Genomic DNA, 17202 nt, shown 5'->3' on the forward strand with positions numbered 1-17202 from the left:
GAAGCCTTGAGACCATGCCTAGATTCTAGCCACCTTCCTTGGGTGACCTGGATCAGTCCTAGAAGTATTCTCATCCCCCACCGCAAGCTGTGATGCCCATTCCATAGCTCATGTGGAATCTCAGAAAAAGAGAATCCTTATAGCCATCGATGACATTGAGATTCCTCAAGGTACTGCTGGAGAGTCCAAGCAAGACTCTGAAGGGTCCTAACAAATCTTTTCTTTCACTCTGGCAGTGTTTGGCAGAATGGGATAGGGAGGGGGTAACACGTGGGCTTTGCTTCCTGGAGAAGGACAACATTTTGATGGTTCAAGTGAAATAGTGGGAGTTTCTGAAGTTACACAGGAAGTTGCTGGGACAGAACCCTGAGAAGTTTTGTACCACTTTGTCTTCCCTGTTGAGCACCATCTGAGCTGTCAAACTTTGCTGCCAAGGGAACTGAATCAACCTGCAGCACGAAATAAGTGGGGAGGTAGGAGGCTTCTGTGACACGGATTTGCAGCGCCGGTTCCTAAGGTTTCCAGGACTGAGGAGACTTTATAATTGGTTGAGAGGAGACAGACTTTTGGGCCAATCAGACTTAGAGCCGAGGTGGGGGATCTGATCTTCTAGCCCGCCTCTCCTCCCCCAGCTCCCCAGCTCCACTCAGATTCAATTCCCCTCCCCCCCAACCCACCCCCGCCATTTGGTGACTAAGAAGAACTGCTGCAGGCAGACAAACCTCGGAGCAGTTTTTAAGAGGCTGGAAGGAGACATAAGAGATTTCAGCTGCTACATTCCAAGCCCTGAGTCTACCTTGGAGACAGGACAGCACAGAGTCAGTGTCCAGGAAGGGACTTCTGGGTCATGGGACCAAAGACACCCCCACAGCTCGCTGGGAAATGGCAAGTGCTGTGCATGTTGTCCTTGTGCTGCTGGGGCTGGGTGTCTGGGCAGCTTCATTACTCTGTGGTGGAGGAGTCTGAGCCAGGGACGCTGGTGGGGAACGTTGCTCAGGATCTAGGCTTAAAGGTGGCAGATCTGTTGAGCCGCCGGCTGCGGTTGGGCGCTGAGGAGAATGGGCAATATTTTTCCCTGAGCTTGATGAGTGGTGCTCTGGCAGTGAATCAGAAAATTGACCGAGAGAGCCTGTGTGCAGCCAGCACCAGCTGCCTGCTGCCAGTACAGGTGGTGACCGAACACCCCCTGGAACTAATCCGTGTAGAGGTGGAAATCCTGGATCTCAATGACAACTCTCCGAGCTTTGCCACCCCCGAGCGAGAGATACGCATCTCAGAGTCAGCTGCACTGGGGGCACGGTTCCCACTGGATAGTGCCCAGGATCCTGACGTGGGCACCAATACTGTGAGCTTCTATACTCTAAGCCCCAGCAGCCACTTTTCTCTGAATGTGAAGACCCTAAAAGATGGGAAGCTGTTCCCAGAACTGGTGCTGGAGCAGCAGCTAGACCGTGAAACCCAGGCAAGACATCAGCTGGTGCTCACTGCTGTGGATGGGGGCGTCCCAGCCCGCTCAGGGACCACCCTTATCTCTGTCACTGTGCTGGATATCAATGATAATGCTCCAACCTTCCAGTCCTCAGTTCTACGTGTGGGACTCCCAGAGAATGCACCCGTGGGCACACTGCTGCTGCGCCTCAACGCCACTGATCCAGACGAGGGCACCAATGGCCAACTAGACTATTCTTTTGGAGACCATACATCTGAGGCAGTGCGGAACCTCTTTGGCCTAGACCCTAGCAGTGGAGCAATCCATGTGTTGGGTCCCATTGACTTCGAGGAGTCAAGTTTTTATGAAATTCATGCAAGAGCCCGTGACCAGGGACAGCCAGCCATGGAAGGCCACTGTGTGATTCAAGTGGATGTAGGGGATGCCAATGACAATGCCCCAGAGGTACTACTGGCCTCTTTGGTCAACCCTGTCCTGGAGAGCACACCAGTGGGCACGGTAGTGGGATTGTTTAATGTGCGGGACCGAGACTCAGGGAGAAATGGTGAAGTGAGCCTTGATCTCTCTCCAGACCTGCCATTTCAGATTAAACCTTCTGAGAACCACTACTCACTCCTAACCAGTCAGCCTTTGGACCGTGAGGCTACATCCCACTATATCATTGAGCTGCTGGCCCATGATGCGGGCTCGCCTCCCTTGCACGCACATCTCACCATCAGGCTCAACATTTCAGATGTAAATGACAACACACCCTACTTCACCCAGCAGCTCTACATGGCTTACATCCCAGAAAACCGGCCTCCAGGCTCCCTTCTCTGCACCGTGGCTGCCTCCGATCCAGACACTGGGGATAACGCCCGCCTTACCTACTCTATTGTAGGGAACCAGATTCAGGGCTCTCCAGCCTCCTCCTTTGTGTATGTCAACCCCGAGGATGGGCGGATCTTTGCCCAGCGTACTTTCGACTACGAACTGCTGCAGATGCTGCAGATTGTGGTGGGCGTTCGAGACTCTGGCTCTCCCCCGTTGCACGCCAACACCTCTCTCCACGTGTTTGTCCTGGACCAGAATGATAATGCCCCAACTGTGCTGCACCCTAGACCGGGTCGGGAATTCTCACTCCCCCAGCGTCTCCCTCGATCTGCCCCTCCTGGCTCCTTGGTCACCAAGGTGACAGCTGTAGATGCTGATGCAGGCCACAATGCCTGGCTCTCCTATTCATTGTTGCCACAGTCCACAGCCCCAGGGCTGTTCCTGGTATCTGCACACACTGGTGAGGTGCGAACAGCCCGGGCCTTACTGGAGGATGACGCTGACACCCAGCAGGTGGTGGTCCTGGTGAGGGACAATGGTGACCCTTCACTCTCCTCCACAGCCACAGTGCTGCTGGTTCTGGAAGATGAGGACCCTGAGGAAATGCCCAAATCCAGGGACTTCCTCACACACCCTCCTGAGCGTTCAGACCTTACCCTTTACCTCATTGTGGCTCTTGCGGCCACCAGCCTCTTATCCTTAGTCACCTTCACCTTTCTGTCAGCTAAGTGCCTTCGGGGGGACGGGGATGGGGGTGGGGGTCAGTGCTGCGGGCGCCAGGACTCGCCCTCCCGGGAGTTCTATAAGCAATCCAGCCCCAACCTACAGGTGAGCTCAGACGGCACACTCAAGTATATGGAGGTGACGCTGCGGCCCACAGACTCGCACAGCCATTGCTACAGGACGTGCTTTTCACCAGCCTCTGACGGCAGTGACTTCACTTTTCTAAGGCCCCTCAGCGTTCAGCAGCCCTCAGCTTTCGCACCGGAGCCCGACGCCTTCCGGTCCCGCTCTAACACACTGCTGGAGCGGAGCCAGGTGAGGGCTCTGCGCTACCCCTGGGGGCGGAAATGGAAACGCCGCCCACCCACATCAGGGACTTTGAACTTGGCATCTGCTCCCTCTGGTGGGGTTTGACTCTAATGTCTGTCGAATGTCGGGACTGGATGGATTGTGCAGAAGCAGAGGTGTGGCCGAGGCAGGGATGGGGCGCTGTGCCTGGGGAAGTGATGGCAACTGTGGGTGAGGGGGGAGAGAGGATAGGGCAGACAGAAAAGCATGGGGTCTGGCGATCACTCTGGTGTTTTCCATCAGATCCAGGTCTGGGTAGAGGCAGCCACAGATCCCTTTCTGCAGCCAACCTCCTAGGCTCCAATGCAGGCACGCTTTGCTGGTCTTGAGGTTTCTTCTTAGGTTTCTTCCCACTCTCTTGACTGGTGACTTCACTGTGATTCACAACCCTCTTTATTCCCACATCAAACCAACACGTCTGTGGTTGGCCCATGTGCCACGCACAGCGCACAGGCTCCCCACGCTGCACCTGCGCACGCCCCTCGCACCTGGCCATCCTTGTCCTCATACGCCGCCTTTAACTGCCAGCTGATTGCAAAGGGGTGTCCCGACAGCTCACAGCTTCCCTCCCACCTTGCTGCCAGCCTCAGAGGTTTTAACCTGAGGGAAATACCAGGTCTTGGCCGCCCCACTTATCCCCGCCCCGGCCTGGACTGGTCGCCTCCTGGTGGGCCTCTTGGTGGCCCGAGTCGCTAGTGCTGCAGCCACTGGGGGCGCTCTAGGTGCGGGGCGGGCGGGACTCTGTGACCCATGGGCTGGTGGGTCAGTCTGGGCCCAGACACTGAGCAGAGTTTGGTGGGCGCCTCCTGCCCAGAAGCCTTGCTCAGGAAGGCCACAATGCCCTGTGGCTCAAGGGGCAGTGGGGCCGGCCTGGGACAAGTGAACAGACCTCTGTAGGACAGGCCGCCTCGGCCCTCTGTGGCACCACCGACCCGTCCTATGGCTGGAAGTGGGAACCTGGAGCACCTGGGTTCTGGATACTAAGACATAGGCGTTTGGCGCCGTCGTGCCCACATGGGCCCAGCGATCTACCATCAGGGCTTTGTGTGCTCAGTTGCTTCAGTTGTGTCTGATTCTTTGCCACCCTATGGACTGTAGCCCACCAGACTCCTGACCATGTGATTTTTCCAGGTGAGAATATTGGAGTGGAGTGCCATTTCCTTCTCCATGTCGGGGACTTTGGAGTTGACCAAAGCTTCCTTCATAGTTCAGTCAGTAAAGAATCTGCCTGCAATGCAGGAGACCCAGGTTCGATTCCTGCATCGGGAAGATCCCCTGGAGAAGGAAATGGCAATCCACTCCAGTATTCTTGCCTGGAAAATCCCAGACAGAGGAGCCTGACTGTAGTCCATTGGGTCACAAGAGTCAGACACAACTTAGCAACTAAACCACCATAAACTGCCACCAAAGTATCTAAGACTCTGGCAAGCCCTTCCTTCCCCTGCTGTTGGAAAACCATGACCTCTGCCAGAAACCAGCAGGTGGTTTCATATTTGGGGAAATGTTTGTTGTAAAATAACGTAATTTTCTATAACTCCAGGAGCTTTTAGTCAAAATATGTCTGTACTCCACTCTGCCCCTACCGAATCAATTATATTTTGGAGCAACACCACCATGGGATTCTGATAGCTGATTGAGAGAACCTTACTACGGATTTCCTCTAAGAACCAAAGCATCTCCTTTGCTCTTCCCCACACTTATGTTGGGTAGGTACTAGCACTCCTCACCCTCCCTTATAACTGAGTTTCACAGAGGTCAAGTGACTTGCTCAAGTTCACATGGTAAGTGATAGACAAAGATCTAATCTAGATTTGTTTAACTCCAGAATCTCTGCTTTCAGTCACTTGGTACTTCTAAAGGTGGAGAACAGGAGGGATGGTTTACACCTGCTGGGACAAGGCAAAGGTGGACATTCTTTCCCCTTTCAGGGCGTTGCTTGTGGAGAAAAGTCTGCTGGGGCTCCTTATCCCTGAGCAGCCCTAACTGGACAAACCTGGACCCGCTGTCCTTATGTAGGCTGTGGGTTCTCCTCGGTCCTGTCCTCCGGTCTGTCATGGCTCCTGCATCTCGGTTTAAATTGTGCTGTGTCGAAGAATACTGTGACTGAGAGCTGGGCATCCCTGTGCCCTTCCCATGGCATCTGCAGAATGGTGCTGGTGACTCCTGTGGTACCTGGAATGCTAAGTTTCTGGGTTTCCTCACATCACTGCCACCTGTGAGACTTAAGAGTGTGTCATTTGGCAGCCCTGAGTCTTCCTTCTCCCCCGTATAATTGGAGATGCTCACACCTCTCTCTCCTCTCCTGGGAGTGAGTGTGAGAATTAACTACCAGAGCAGTCCAGAATGGCGAGGAAACAGCTCTAGGAGTGCTCTATGAGAGTGTGTGATGGGGTAATACACCCTCTGGCAAGGCTGGGAGGAACTTGAAAGTGAGGTGGCTGGCTCAAGTCCCACACCTTCATCCAGGTGGGGGATGGCTACAGATCTGTGCCTTGGGAGCCCTGGAGATTGACTTGGCTCTGCTTGGAGGCTGTGGGAGCTTGATCTCTGCTGGGCTCCATCCCAGCAGTTCTCTCCGTCCCAGACAGAGCAGCCTTGTTCTCTCCTCCTCAGTCACAGCCATTGTCTGGCACAGAATTCTGGGGGTGAGAGGTGTCCTGGGGCTTGAATGCCCTGCAAAGGCCCAGTCTGGCGTGACTCCTAAATTAATAATGTATTTAGCTGTGGGAAGGGATCCTTGAGAGAGAGGGTCTGAAGGTGTCCTTCTGAATGTGTAAAGGCCCAGCCTGGCATGAAAAGGGTTACCAGGAACAGCAGCCATCTTGCCGCAGAGGGTGCTTTGTTCCCAGCTGAGGAGCTGAATGAAATTCTTTCTAGGGCTGGTGGAATTCTCATCCAAAAGCCTCCCCTGCCACTTTGAGGGCCCTTCTCTGCGCGTGCATGCACACACACACACACATCCCGGTACCCCTTGAACCTCAGCTCAGGAGTTCTGAGGTGGGGGGCAGGGAAGAAGGGGCAATTTGCTTAGGGAAGGAACCTGAGTTTGTTCACTGTGATTGGATAAATGTCATTTTACTTCTTTGGGATCTCAGACCTCTGAGACCTGAGGGTATAATTTATCTTTGAAAACGAGCCCTCCCCACCCTCACTTTAGCCCTTTTTGGTACTCAGCCTCTTTCCCTCTGCTTTCTCCACAGCAAGCCCCACCCAACACGGATTGGCGATTCTCTCAGGCCCAGAGACCCGGCACCAGCGGGTAGGTGACTGCCTCTCCAGCCCACCCTCTTCTCTGCGGCACTTTCCTCAGTGCTGACGTGGGAGGAGATGGGGGGAGAGAAGGGGAGGGCTCAGCTTTGGCTACAAATGGCTTCCTCCCTCAGTTCCAGATTTCAGGAAGGTTTTGGGGTATTGGGGGCTGGTGCACAAACCCCAGAAGGAAGAGGCTTCTAATGTGGCTGTTTTGGGAACACACACTCATCCCATTCCCTTAGCCCCACCACCCAAACCTTTTCTTGTGTCTTGGGGGCTCTGTTGGAGCTAAGCATGGTCATAAGGTTGGTCTCTGGGTGGAGAGGAGGCTTTTTATACCTATCTGTCTGGCTCCGTCCCCCTGGCCCAGATTTGGCTGCCCTCCATCCTGACTGGGGTTCAGGCAGAGGAATCTGGGACAGAAGGAGGAGAGGAGAAACTGTCAGTAGTCAGAGGCTCCTCCAGAGCCTGCAAGAAGGAGCTGAGGCTGAGGGGAGGGAAGCCAGGCGGCTGCAGGTGGGGCTGAGGTGGGAGAGCCGCCTTGGAGGGGCAGGTCGCCCAGGCCCCCGGCCCTGCCTTCTCCGCTTGCAGGCCTCTGGTCTCTCCACTCTCAACCGTCCTCAGCTCAGAGCCCATCTTAGTCTGCCTCTCCCTCCTCCTCGTCTCTCTCTGTTTCTGTCTTTATTGCTGTGTCTCGGTCCCTACCGTTTGTGTCCACCTGCACTGATCTGTGCCTTGCGCTGCGCCTGCTATGGCTAGGTGCTCAATAAATGTGGAATCAATGAATAAATGTGACTCCTCCTTAGTCTCAGTCTCTGTTTCTCCTTTTCTCTCTGTCTCTGCCTTCCTCTCACTGTCCCTGACTTCTCTTCTGCCTCTTCTCCTTTGATCACTTCCTAGTGTTCTTCTGTCTCCAATCTCTATTTCTCACTATTTTTGCTTTCCTCTCTGTTCTCAGCCTGTGTTTCTTTGTTTCTGTATATCTAAGTCTCTTTTCTGTCTCTTTTTGCCTCATTCTCTGTTGCTCTTTATTTATCTCTAGGTTTTTATCCTGACTTTTACTCTGCGTCCCTCTCCCTGTCTGTCATTTCTTAAAACTTGTGGGCAAGCCAGCACACAACGTAGGCGCCTGTACCCCGCAGGCGCTCTCCCTCCCCTGCCCCTCACACACAGAGCCTTTGATCCCTGCTGTCCCCAGTACACCCTCCCTTCCAGGCTGCCCCAGCTGCCCAGATCAATCTGGTATGAATTCCTGCTAAGACAGGAACACCCTGGGGCAGGGGTGGAGTGGGGGAGGACTTCAGCAAAAGACCTGCAGTTGGTCTGAGGGGAGAGGGGTGGGCTCTGGGCCAGGCCTCCCTGTTAGAAGTCGGGAGCCTGGTGGAGTCCAATAGGCCCAGAAGACAGAGAGGGGCGCCGAGCTTGGGCTGCCTTCCCAGCTCCTTGCTAGCTGGACACTTGCTGCCCACGTTCCATCCAAATGCTACAGGTGCTGAGTCCTCACTGCCACCAGAGCCCAGGACACCTTGGTGCAAGGTGGAGACTCAGGTCCTGGGCTTGTGAATCCTGCCTCTGGTATCGTGGTCTCAGGCAGTTCCTGGCTGAGGCCCCTACAAGGCAGCAAACCTGACGATTTGGATTGCCCTTGCCCTCCTCTTGACCCCCGCTGTCTCCTTTCTCCCTGCTGGTCTTGCCAGCCTTCCTGCAGGTTATCCATTAGGTCATTCGTTTATTCGTTCATGTATTTATTTATTCAACAAATATTTATTGAGCATCTACTATGAGCCAGGCCCTTTGCTGAACACTAGTGTATAACAGTGAACAAGCAGATACGATCCCTGTACTCATAGGCTTCCATGCCAGCAAGGAAGACAGAAAATTGACAACAAATTACACTAAAAACATTTCTAGTTAAAAATCACAGTAAGTTCTTTTTTTTTTTTTTAAATTTTTTTTTTTTCACAGTAAGTTCTAAGACAGTTATGTGAGTGTAATGAGGGAGGGGGATAGAGAACGGAAGTGACATTTGAGCTGAGGTGATGAGAAATACAGGGCAGTTTGTGTTTCCTTGGCCCTCCACCACCCCAGGCCACGTGCTGGCCCTGAAGCAGAGCTCACTGCTGCCTTGGCAGCCTCAGCAGTGGACTAGGACGTGCCCTCTGGGGCACTTACCCCACTCTCAAGTCCCTTTTCATTATGTGAGAGACTTGGTAGCCTAACTACACGTGGGAGCTCTTGAGATGGAGGAGAAGGCTCAGGAACTCTCCCTTCCTCGGGTAGCTTGAAGGGGACGGAATCAAGAATTCTGATTGAGCTGCAACAGGGGCCCAGACAAAATCATTGTTAGGGGCCTGGTTCAACAACTGTGATTTCCCTCTTTCATTCATCCAGTAAATAGTAACAGGTGGTTTCTGTTTTAGGTATAGGAGATATAAGATAGACATAATCTCTGCCCTCAGGGAGTTTATAGTGTGTTGAGGGAGACAAATATTAATCAAATAATTACTCAAAAAAAATTGTGAGATTCCAGCTATCCTAAGTGCAATGAAGAGCATACAGTAGGTCTTGAGAGTATACAGTAGGGATGTGACCTAGCCAGGGGGCAGGAGGACATCAGGAAGAAATGAGGTTGAGAATCAACCAGCTGAAGAAAGGGGAAAGGCATTCCAGGTGGAGGAAAGAGCATTTGCCAAGGCCCTGTGGTGAGCCCTCTCATGATCAACAGAGTGGTGGGAGTTCTTCCCTGCTGCCAATCTGATGAGTCGAGGGGAGCGAGAGGATGAAGAAGGGCGGTTTCTCTCATTCAGGTGAACCCTGGTTCTGGCCCATCTCAGCCACTGGCACACCAGGTTCAGAGCAGGGCTAGTGTTGAGTTCTTCAGTAAACCTGGTTCAGGTTCAAGCCAGTGCTGTGGCACATTGCCTGGACAAAAGGGAGTTTTCTGAAGTCCTTGCCTGCCAGGGGCTCCTCTTCTCTTCCACCATCTATGCTCAGTTGTATCCTTGGCTTCTAGTCCCAACAGCTGTTGTCTCAAGCCTGAGCCCAGCAAGCCAGTTCTCCTTTTCTCAGGCTGTGCCCCAGGCCCCTCCCCGCCGCTGTTCCCAGCCTCTGCCCAGAGGAGACTCTCCATTTGGCTTCCCCTGGTCCCCACACTGTTCTGCTTTGATGGTACCACACTGCCCTTCCCCTTCTATTCCGCCTTCCGCAGGGGACACTATCTTTCCCTCTGTTTGGGCAGCCATTCAACAAACAAACCAATAGCAATTTACTTTTTTCTGCTCATAATCCTTGCTCATTATAGAAACATGAGAAATAGAGAAAACAGTTTTTAAAATCACTCATAATTTTACAACCCAGGGAAACCACCACTAACTTTTTTAATACAGAAAATTTCAAATCTATGCAAGAGTAGAGACACTGGTGTAATGAGACTCTCTGGCCTCACTCTCCATCTTCAGCTAACCCTCTGACTTGTTTCGTGTCTCCCTCCTCCCACCGAATTATTTTAAAACAAATCACAGCCGTTGTATTTCATCAGTCTTCACTATCTTTCACAGATGATTCATTTTTTAAACACACAAACACTAAAAGTAATTGATTAATAGTAATAATAATATTAATTAATATCATCAAATACTTAGTCTGTATTCAGATTTCCCCAGTTATATATTGCTCTCTGTTAACCTGTTTGTGTGCTTATCCAAATTAAGGTCCACATTTTGTAACTGCTTGAGAGTCTGATGTCTTAAGCTCTCTTAATATTTTTAAATGTATTTCAAACTTTTTTCTTGGTACACTTAGCACGCGCAAGCGGCTGCTCTTGCTTTTTCTGCTGTTGCTTTTGTTTCTGCCACTGCTGCTTTTTAAAATCTAATCATCTAGACGAACTGATCAGACTTGTTCACAGGATATCAGCACATTTTAATCCCAGTCAAGTAGTATATTTCTCACTAGTTTTGTTTGTTTTTGTTAGTAATTGAGGTCATACTGTCCATCAATATTGTAGCCTGTTTTTTTTTTTCTCTTTGCACCACATCATAAGAAAAGTTCTTCATAAGTCATTTAATTATTGCATAATAGCCTCTCTAATGGGTAAACATTTTAGCTGATACAGACAGGCTTTTACTACATTAAAAAGATACACATGCACTTAGATTGAACACAGTTAAGCCCAGGCTAAGGTCAGGGGTGACTTCCCCATATTTCTCCTTGTTTTGAGCAGGATGCAGGGAGCGTTTAACCGCAGCCTGGCCTCTGGGGTTGTCCCTCACACACACACCCCCAGCACACCAGAATACAAACTCCTTAGGGCAAGATCATATCGTCTCTTAAATCCTAGGGCCTGTCACAGGCACTGACACTTGGAAAATGGTCAGTTAGATGTAGTCCGTCTCCTTCACTATTATTTTTCACTGTTCCTCAAATCCTGAAAGAGTTCCCATCCCTCCTGAAGCCCAGTATGTTGTTATGTATAAGATCAGAGGCTTTGGAGTCACATTAGGCCAGTTTTGTGTGATTTCACAACAGCTGCCTCTTGCCAGCTGTGTGGTTTTGGGAAAGTCTCTCAACCTCTCTGAGCCCCGGTTTCATCCGCTGGGAAATAAGGATAATAACACTTACCTGTGGGTGTTTCTTGGGCTGAAATAGACAATATGTATATAATTTAGTCAGCCCAGTACCCAGAAATAAGAAGCTCTCAGTAAACGGCTCAACAAGAACTCTCTCTCTGCTCATCTCCTGCCCATGTGCTTGGCCTCCAGCCTTCAGTCATTTCCTAAGAACCCTCCTCGCAGCCCCGCCCAGTCCGTCATGGTTCCAGGCCCACCTTTCCACTCACCTTCATTCCCTCAACACCATCACCCACCAGCACAGGGTGTCTGACCCTGTTGTCCGCTCCAAGCCCCCTGCTGCTCGCCCCATCTGCTCTCCCCACTGTATCCACATTAGGCCCTTTGTCTCAGCCTGAGCCCTCCTGCCTCAGCCCTGCCCCACCAGGGGAGCCCAGGGAGAGCTCAGTCTGCCTGCAAGTGAGGACTCCTGGGTTGTCATGGAGACAGAGGTGGCTGAGGCTCCATCACTGGGCTCTTGCCCTCCCAGAGGTGCCCCCCATCCCTCAGTCTTCTCATGGGAGCAGCAGTGATCTTCTTCTTTTTTTAATGCCAAGAACTTAATGGTTCATTAGTCACTCAACAATATTACAAATATTTTAAAATTACTTAATATAAAGAGTTGGCAGCAAACTATTCTATTACAGAGTTAAATTACCAGTACAACAGACTGGAGATTTAGACATCTGGAAGGTAACAGTAAAAGAAACTAAAATATTTTAATAAAAAATTCAAGTTGGAGGAGTTTACCTACCTTAACAGTGATCTTTAAATACTTAATTGACAACCCCCTTTTATATACCTCAGAGATTTCCCAGAGCTCTTAGGATAAGAACACAATCTCCAGTGTACACTTTGTAGCCCCACCACCACGTCCCGTAGCAGCCACACTGGCTTTGTTAGTGCTTTGAGCTCGCTGAGCTTTGCCCAGCCTCAGAGGCTGGGGCTTTTTGCTCCTTTTGCTTGGAAAGCTCTTCCAACACTACCCTTCTCCTAGTTGACTTTACTGTATCACTCGAGTTTTTACTTTAAAATGGCTCAAACCTCTTAAAGTTGAAAGAATACTATGATGAACATCCAGATACTCTTTTAAACTTAGATTCATCAGTCGTTAAAATTTTGTACATTTATTTTCTCTTTTCTCTCTGGCGACATGCACACACACACACCCTGAACCATTTGAGAGTTGCAGACCTAAAAACATTTGAAGTACTTCAGTATCTCTCTCCTGATAACAATAACATTCTCATACATAACCACAAAAGAATGCTCACATTTGAAGACTTTAACATTAATGCAGTAATACACAGTCCACTAGCAGATTTTCATAAACATTCCCCAAATGTCCTTTTAACCTGGTTTTTTTTTTTAACGCCAGAATTCAATCAAGGAGTGTAAATTGCATTGGCTTGTTACCTCTCTTTCATCTCCTTTAATCTAAAACAGCCTCCTTGCCTTTTGAAGGTTTTGTGTGTGTGTGTGTGATGACATAGACATGTTTTAAAGACTGCAGGCCAGTTGTCTTTCCAAACATCCCAGAGTCTGTGTTTGGGGATCATTTTCTCACAATGGGGCCAGGTCACGCAGTCTGGTAGGAATACTGTGGGGGGGACGCTGCTCTTTGTGCTGGGAATCATTTGTTGTCGGTTTGTCTCATGGTCAGTGTTGCTCAGTTTGTTCACCGGGTTAAAGCGGTGCCCCCAGATCTCCGTGTTACAAAGGTGCTTTCACAGTGCTGGTGACTAGCCAGTGATCTGTGGGTGATATTTAAGTATTCACTGCTACCTTGCCTGAATTGGTCTTTACATCGGCAGTTACAGAGCATTGATTTTCTATCCTCCGACTTTTCTTTGACTGGCATTCTCCAGATCACCTGGATGGTTTCTTCAGATTTAAACTCCCTGTCTCTTCTTCGGGGAAGCCTGCACTGACTGGCTCCCTAACCCCGATGAGGTCAGTACTCTCTTACACCCCTGCTCTCTGCCTCTGTGGCACTTGTCACAATTACAATTCAGTGATCGTGTAATTATTTACTATCAGCCTGTCATTGGAGACTGAACACCGGGCTATTTCAATCATGTTCACAGCTACAAACCCAGCACCCAGCCCCGTGTCTGGTACACAATAATTGCTCAATAAATACTGGTTGAATAAGTGAATCCAGAGTTCCAGCTCTTGCCACTCTACAGAGGGAGAAATGACCTGCCTGCTTTCTCCTCCAGCCCTAACTCTACCTTTGCTGTGACAGCAAAGAGGGCGCCACTCGGCAGCTGGTGGGCCTTAGACACGTCCGCTGCCTGAGTTCCAGATCAGGAAAAACCACAAGCGAGGACAGACCTCGGAAAAAGCATAAAGCTGTTCTTGACTCTGCTTGGCCAGGCCACCGTGATAAACACACACACTTTTACACTCCGTCCCTCCCCCACCCCAACTTCAGGGCCTGCCTTCAGGGCCTGCCCTCCAGCCCCTCCCCTGGTGCAAAATGCTTCTTACCTCATAGTGACCTAACTTTCTCAGTAGGGCTCTCCTCATTAATTCAGGCAACAAGCATTCACTGAGGAATTTCAGTGTTCCAGACAGTGCAGAGGTCAACTAATAGACTGTGTCAGGCTGCTTCCGCTTCCCCTCGAAAATGGAAATCATCTGAGCCTTGGAAATTCTCTTAAAAGCATAGGAGTAAAATTACTATGGGAAAAAGTCCAGGTCAGGGTACCATTCCTTAGAGTTCAGGGTAACGTTTTTAACAATTATGAATCACCTCGTGTTTTTCTCACTGTTTAGAGCATCTAAAGTTGTTAACTAGGTGCTTCAGTAGGAAACAGGCACAGCCCTGTTCCCAAAGCTCGAGGAACTGGGTCTGTGGGTGGAGCGGATTTGGGGAGGGGTGGGTAGGGGGGTGGGACAGTGGCAGTCCCTGTGGGCCTAGAGCTGCCACAGAGCAGCCAGTGAGGGTGGGAACACGGCAGAGGCACCTAACCCAGCCTGGGTGGGCTCAGGGGTCCCCTCTGACAAACTTATTCGCTTTACGTTGCCAAGGCAGAGGTAAGAAGCTTGCATTCTAGGGAGCAGTATCTGACTAAAAGGAGCTGGTAAGAGAGAGTGAAGGAGTCAGGAATGGGACTCAGAAAGGGTTCACGATAGAATGCTGGGAGTGGGGTTCTTGGGAAATAGGAAGGGCTGGTTCTCAGGCGCCTGTGGATTTTATCCTGAGGCCTGAGTGAGCCCCCAAAGCATATCAGGGTTGAGTTTTAGCAGCTTCTCCCCCAGCCCCAGCGTCTCGTGGGCCTCCCAGCCTCTGCCTTTGGGTTCTGTCTAGGTTCTCAGGCCTTTCCCTAGCTGTGGCACCTTCTTTCCTGTTTCCCACCCTCCACTGTCCTCTGGAGAGGGTCTGCTCTCCCTTACTGTGAGCCACTGCTCCCTCGCAGTGGTCGGGGGATGCAGCTTGCAGTGAGTCCTGCCCGCTCCCTCCAAGGGCCATGGTGTCTGAAACGACAGGTAGAAAGCTGATTTGGGGGACTGGCAGGTGGGGTCTGGCTTCTGAAGGATTGTGTAAGCTCCCTCCTACCTTGCTGAAAGGGGCAGGTCTTGGGTGAGAGCTGGGGTTGGGCACTAGATCTGGGGGCCCTGAGCGGGGACAGGAAGGGCGGGGTGGGGTGGCTTGGGAGAGCACGCTCACCAGCCCACTCTTTCTGCAGATCCCAAAATGGCGATGAAACCGGCACCTGGCCCAACAACCAGTTCGACACAGAGATGCTACAAGCCATGATCTTGGCCTCCGCCAGTGGTAAGTTGTGCCAACACGTGTGGAGTGGGAGACCTGGGGTCCTGGGGTGCATCCCACAGCACCGTGCCCCGAGACTGGCTTCCAGCCTATACGTCAGCTGGTCTACACAGCCCTTAATTCCAGAAAAAGACAGATTAGAGAGTAGCTGAGGGATGGGGGCTCTGGGATGCCCGGAGGGAGTGAACAAGGAAAGATCCTTGGAGGAGAAGTAGGGAGCAGTGTTTACAAGTGTTGCCCCAGAAGGGACACCTATAGGTTGGGTCCTAGCTCTGCCACTTGCCATCTTTGTGCCTTTGATCAATTAATCTCTCTAAACTTCAGTTTCCTCAATCAAGAAAGTGGGAACAGAGACCTCAAAGGGTTGCTGTGAGGATTCAGTGAAACGATATGGCAAAGCATGGAGTACCGGGGCCTGCAGCCTGATCCGTACCCGCCCTGAAGCCAGGGAAGTGGGTGTGGATACTCCCAGTAGGAAACACACGCCGGACCTGTGGGGACCCCTTCTCTTTTTTCTTTGTTGCCCCCACTTCCAGAGCAGGATTTTGGTTTTCCCACAAGGTAACAAAGACCTTCAACGATAGAGATTCAGGTGATGCTACTCCTCAGGGATGACAGCCAAGAGTCCTGGGCATGGAGGGAGAATGACATCATTAGTACTGAAGAGTGCAGGCTCTGGAGGCAGGCCGGCCTGGATTCCAGTCCTGGCACCACCGCTTGGCTGCGAGTCCTCCAGCAAGTGACTCGTTCCCTCTGGGCTGCGGTCTCACTAACTATAACATCGGACCAGGAACAACAGCTCTCACTGTAGTGTCACAGGAGCCTCGGGACAGGATTGGCAGAGAGGAAGGGCACAGGGGTGAAAGTACGTGGAAGTCCGCAGTGGTAAAAATTGATAGATGGTGGTCTCTTTTGACCCTTGGTGGGATGGAAGGTAGAATTAGAATAATGCCTGTTTAATAAGCACTAGCTTCTGGAGCGACTAACCCTGGGCTTACATGGAGGCTGGCGGAGGACTCAGGCACTGGCCTCACTCAGTGAGCTGAGAGCCCCACTGTCCAGTGTCTCTGGAGGCCTGGTTAGTGGAGAATCAGATAAAGGCACAGCAGTCATCGCTGCCGTCATGCCTGCATGCTGCCCCAGCTCATGCTCAGCAAGCTTGGTGGGCCTCATGTCGGTGGATCTTCTCACAACTCTGCAAGGCAGGTCTGAGTCCTTCCATTTGACAGATGAGGGGACTGAGAAGCTGCTTGCTCGAAGGCCCCCATTTTGAGCTGCAGACTAGAGGTTCTAACCCAGCTTGCTCCTAAGTTCATGCCCTGTCTGCTCCAGTAACCACGTCTGCCTTTCCATCAGCCTCAGTTTCCCTTTTAGGCGAACAGGTTTCTCTCAATGCTGCATTATTCTCCCAGATTGGGGTTCCAGATAAAATACAGGATGGCCAGTTAAATTTTAACAACAAATAGTATTTTAGCATAAGTAGGTCCCAAATGTTAGAACTGGGACATAACTATACTAAAAAAAAAAAAATTTACATGAAATTCACATTTAACTGGTCACCCTTTATTTTCATTTGTTTAGTCTGACAAGGCTTCCCTGGATGTCTGTGAGGCCGTGGGGGCCAGGCCCATGGCTGATGAAGAGGAAGGGAGCAGCGGCAGGGGCACCAGCCTTCTGGGAAGACAGGGCTGGCCTAGGTTCAGGGGGTGGGGAGGGGCAGTGGGGCGGGGGCTGCTGTAATTCTAGAGAGGCCAGACCCTGAGTATGAGAGACGCAGGTGGTGGGGTCTGAGAAGACGCCAAGTTGGACTCTTGAGGGAAGTAAACAGACAGTTAGGTATATTTAGCTGTTGTGGCTTTAAACCCTAAAGCCAGGAAGCAGCCTTTTTAGCCTAAATCCAGATTTTAAAAACAGAAACGGAGTCAGTATTTATAGCCCCAGACCCTCCCAGGAGGTCCCTGGGGTCACCGAAGGCTGCCTGCCCTGTCAGGGTTCCACCCTCCAGCCCACACAGGGCCTGACCCGGGAGTAAACCCTGGCCCTGGGGGATGGACCCTGGGGGTGGAGGTGGCAGGCTCAGGCCCTACTCTCACTTTCACACCCGATTCCTGGCCCTGGAGTCAGAGAGGTTCCTGGAGTCCAGCCCAGCCAGGCCTGTGGGGCCGCTGAGGGCGAGTGAGTGGGGAGAATAAGTACCTTGGGAGGCTTTTTACATAAACATTTGAGGG

The 17202-nt window shown here is 51.2% G+C and overlaps 1 protein-coding gene across 27 annotated transcripts in view; it reads left to right on the forward strand.

Moving 5' to 3' along the window:
* The window catches only part of LOC147369546 (protocadherin gamma-C4), a 185828-nt gene that overhangs the window by 163988 nt on the left and 4638 nt on the right, over positions 1-17202 (forward strand). For 23 of the 27 annotated variants that reach the window (XM_086412081.1, XM_086412076.1, XM_086412074.1 and 20 more), the window contains 2 exons: positions 6535-6593; positions 14889-14977. In XM_086412081.1, coding sequence (XP_086268207.1) covers positions 6535-6593; positions 14889-14977 — 148 coding nt within the window. Of the gene's footprint in view, positions 1-356; positions 3302-4874; positions 5041-6534; positions 6594-14888; positions 14978-17202 lie in introns of those variants that run through there. The other 4 variants (XR_015167545.1, XM_086412089.1, XM_086412090.1 and 1 more) reach the window with 4 other exon arrangements.

Source organism: Bos grunniens, chromosome 7 (assembly GCF_055505025.1).
Source record: "Bos grunniens cultivar Pamir isolate PY7600 chromosome 7, Bosgru_T2T1.0, whole genome shotgun sequence".
NCBI classification, from domain to species: Eukaryota; Metazoa; Chordata; class Mammalia; order Artiodactyla; family Bovidae; genus Bos; species Bos grunniens.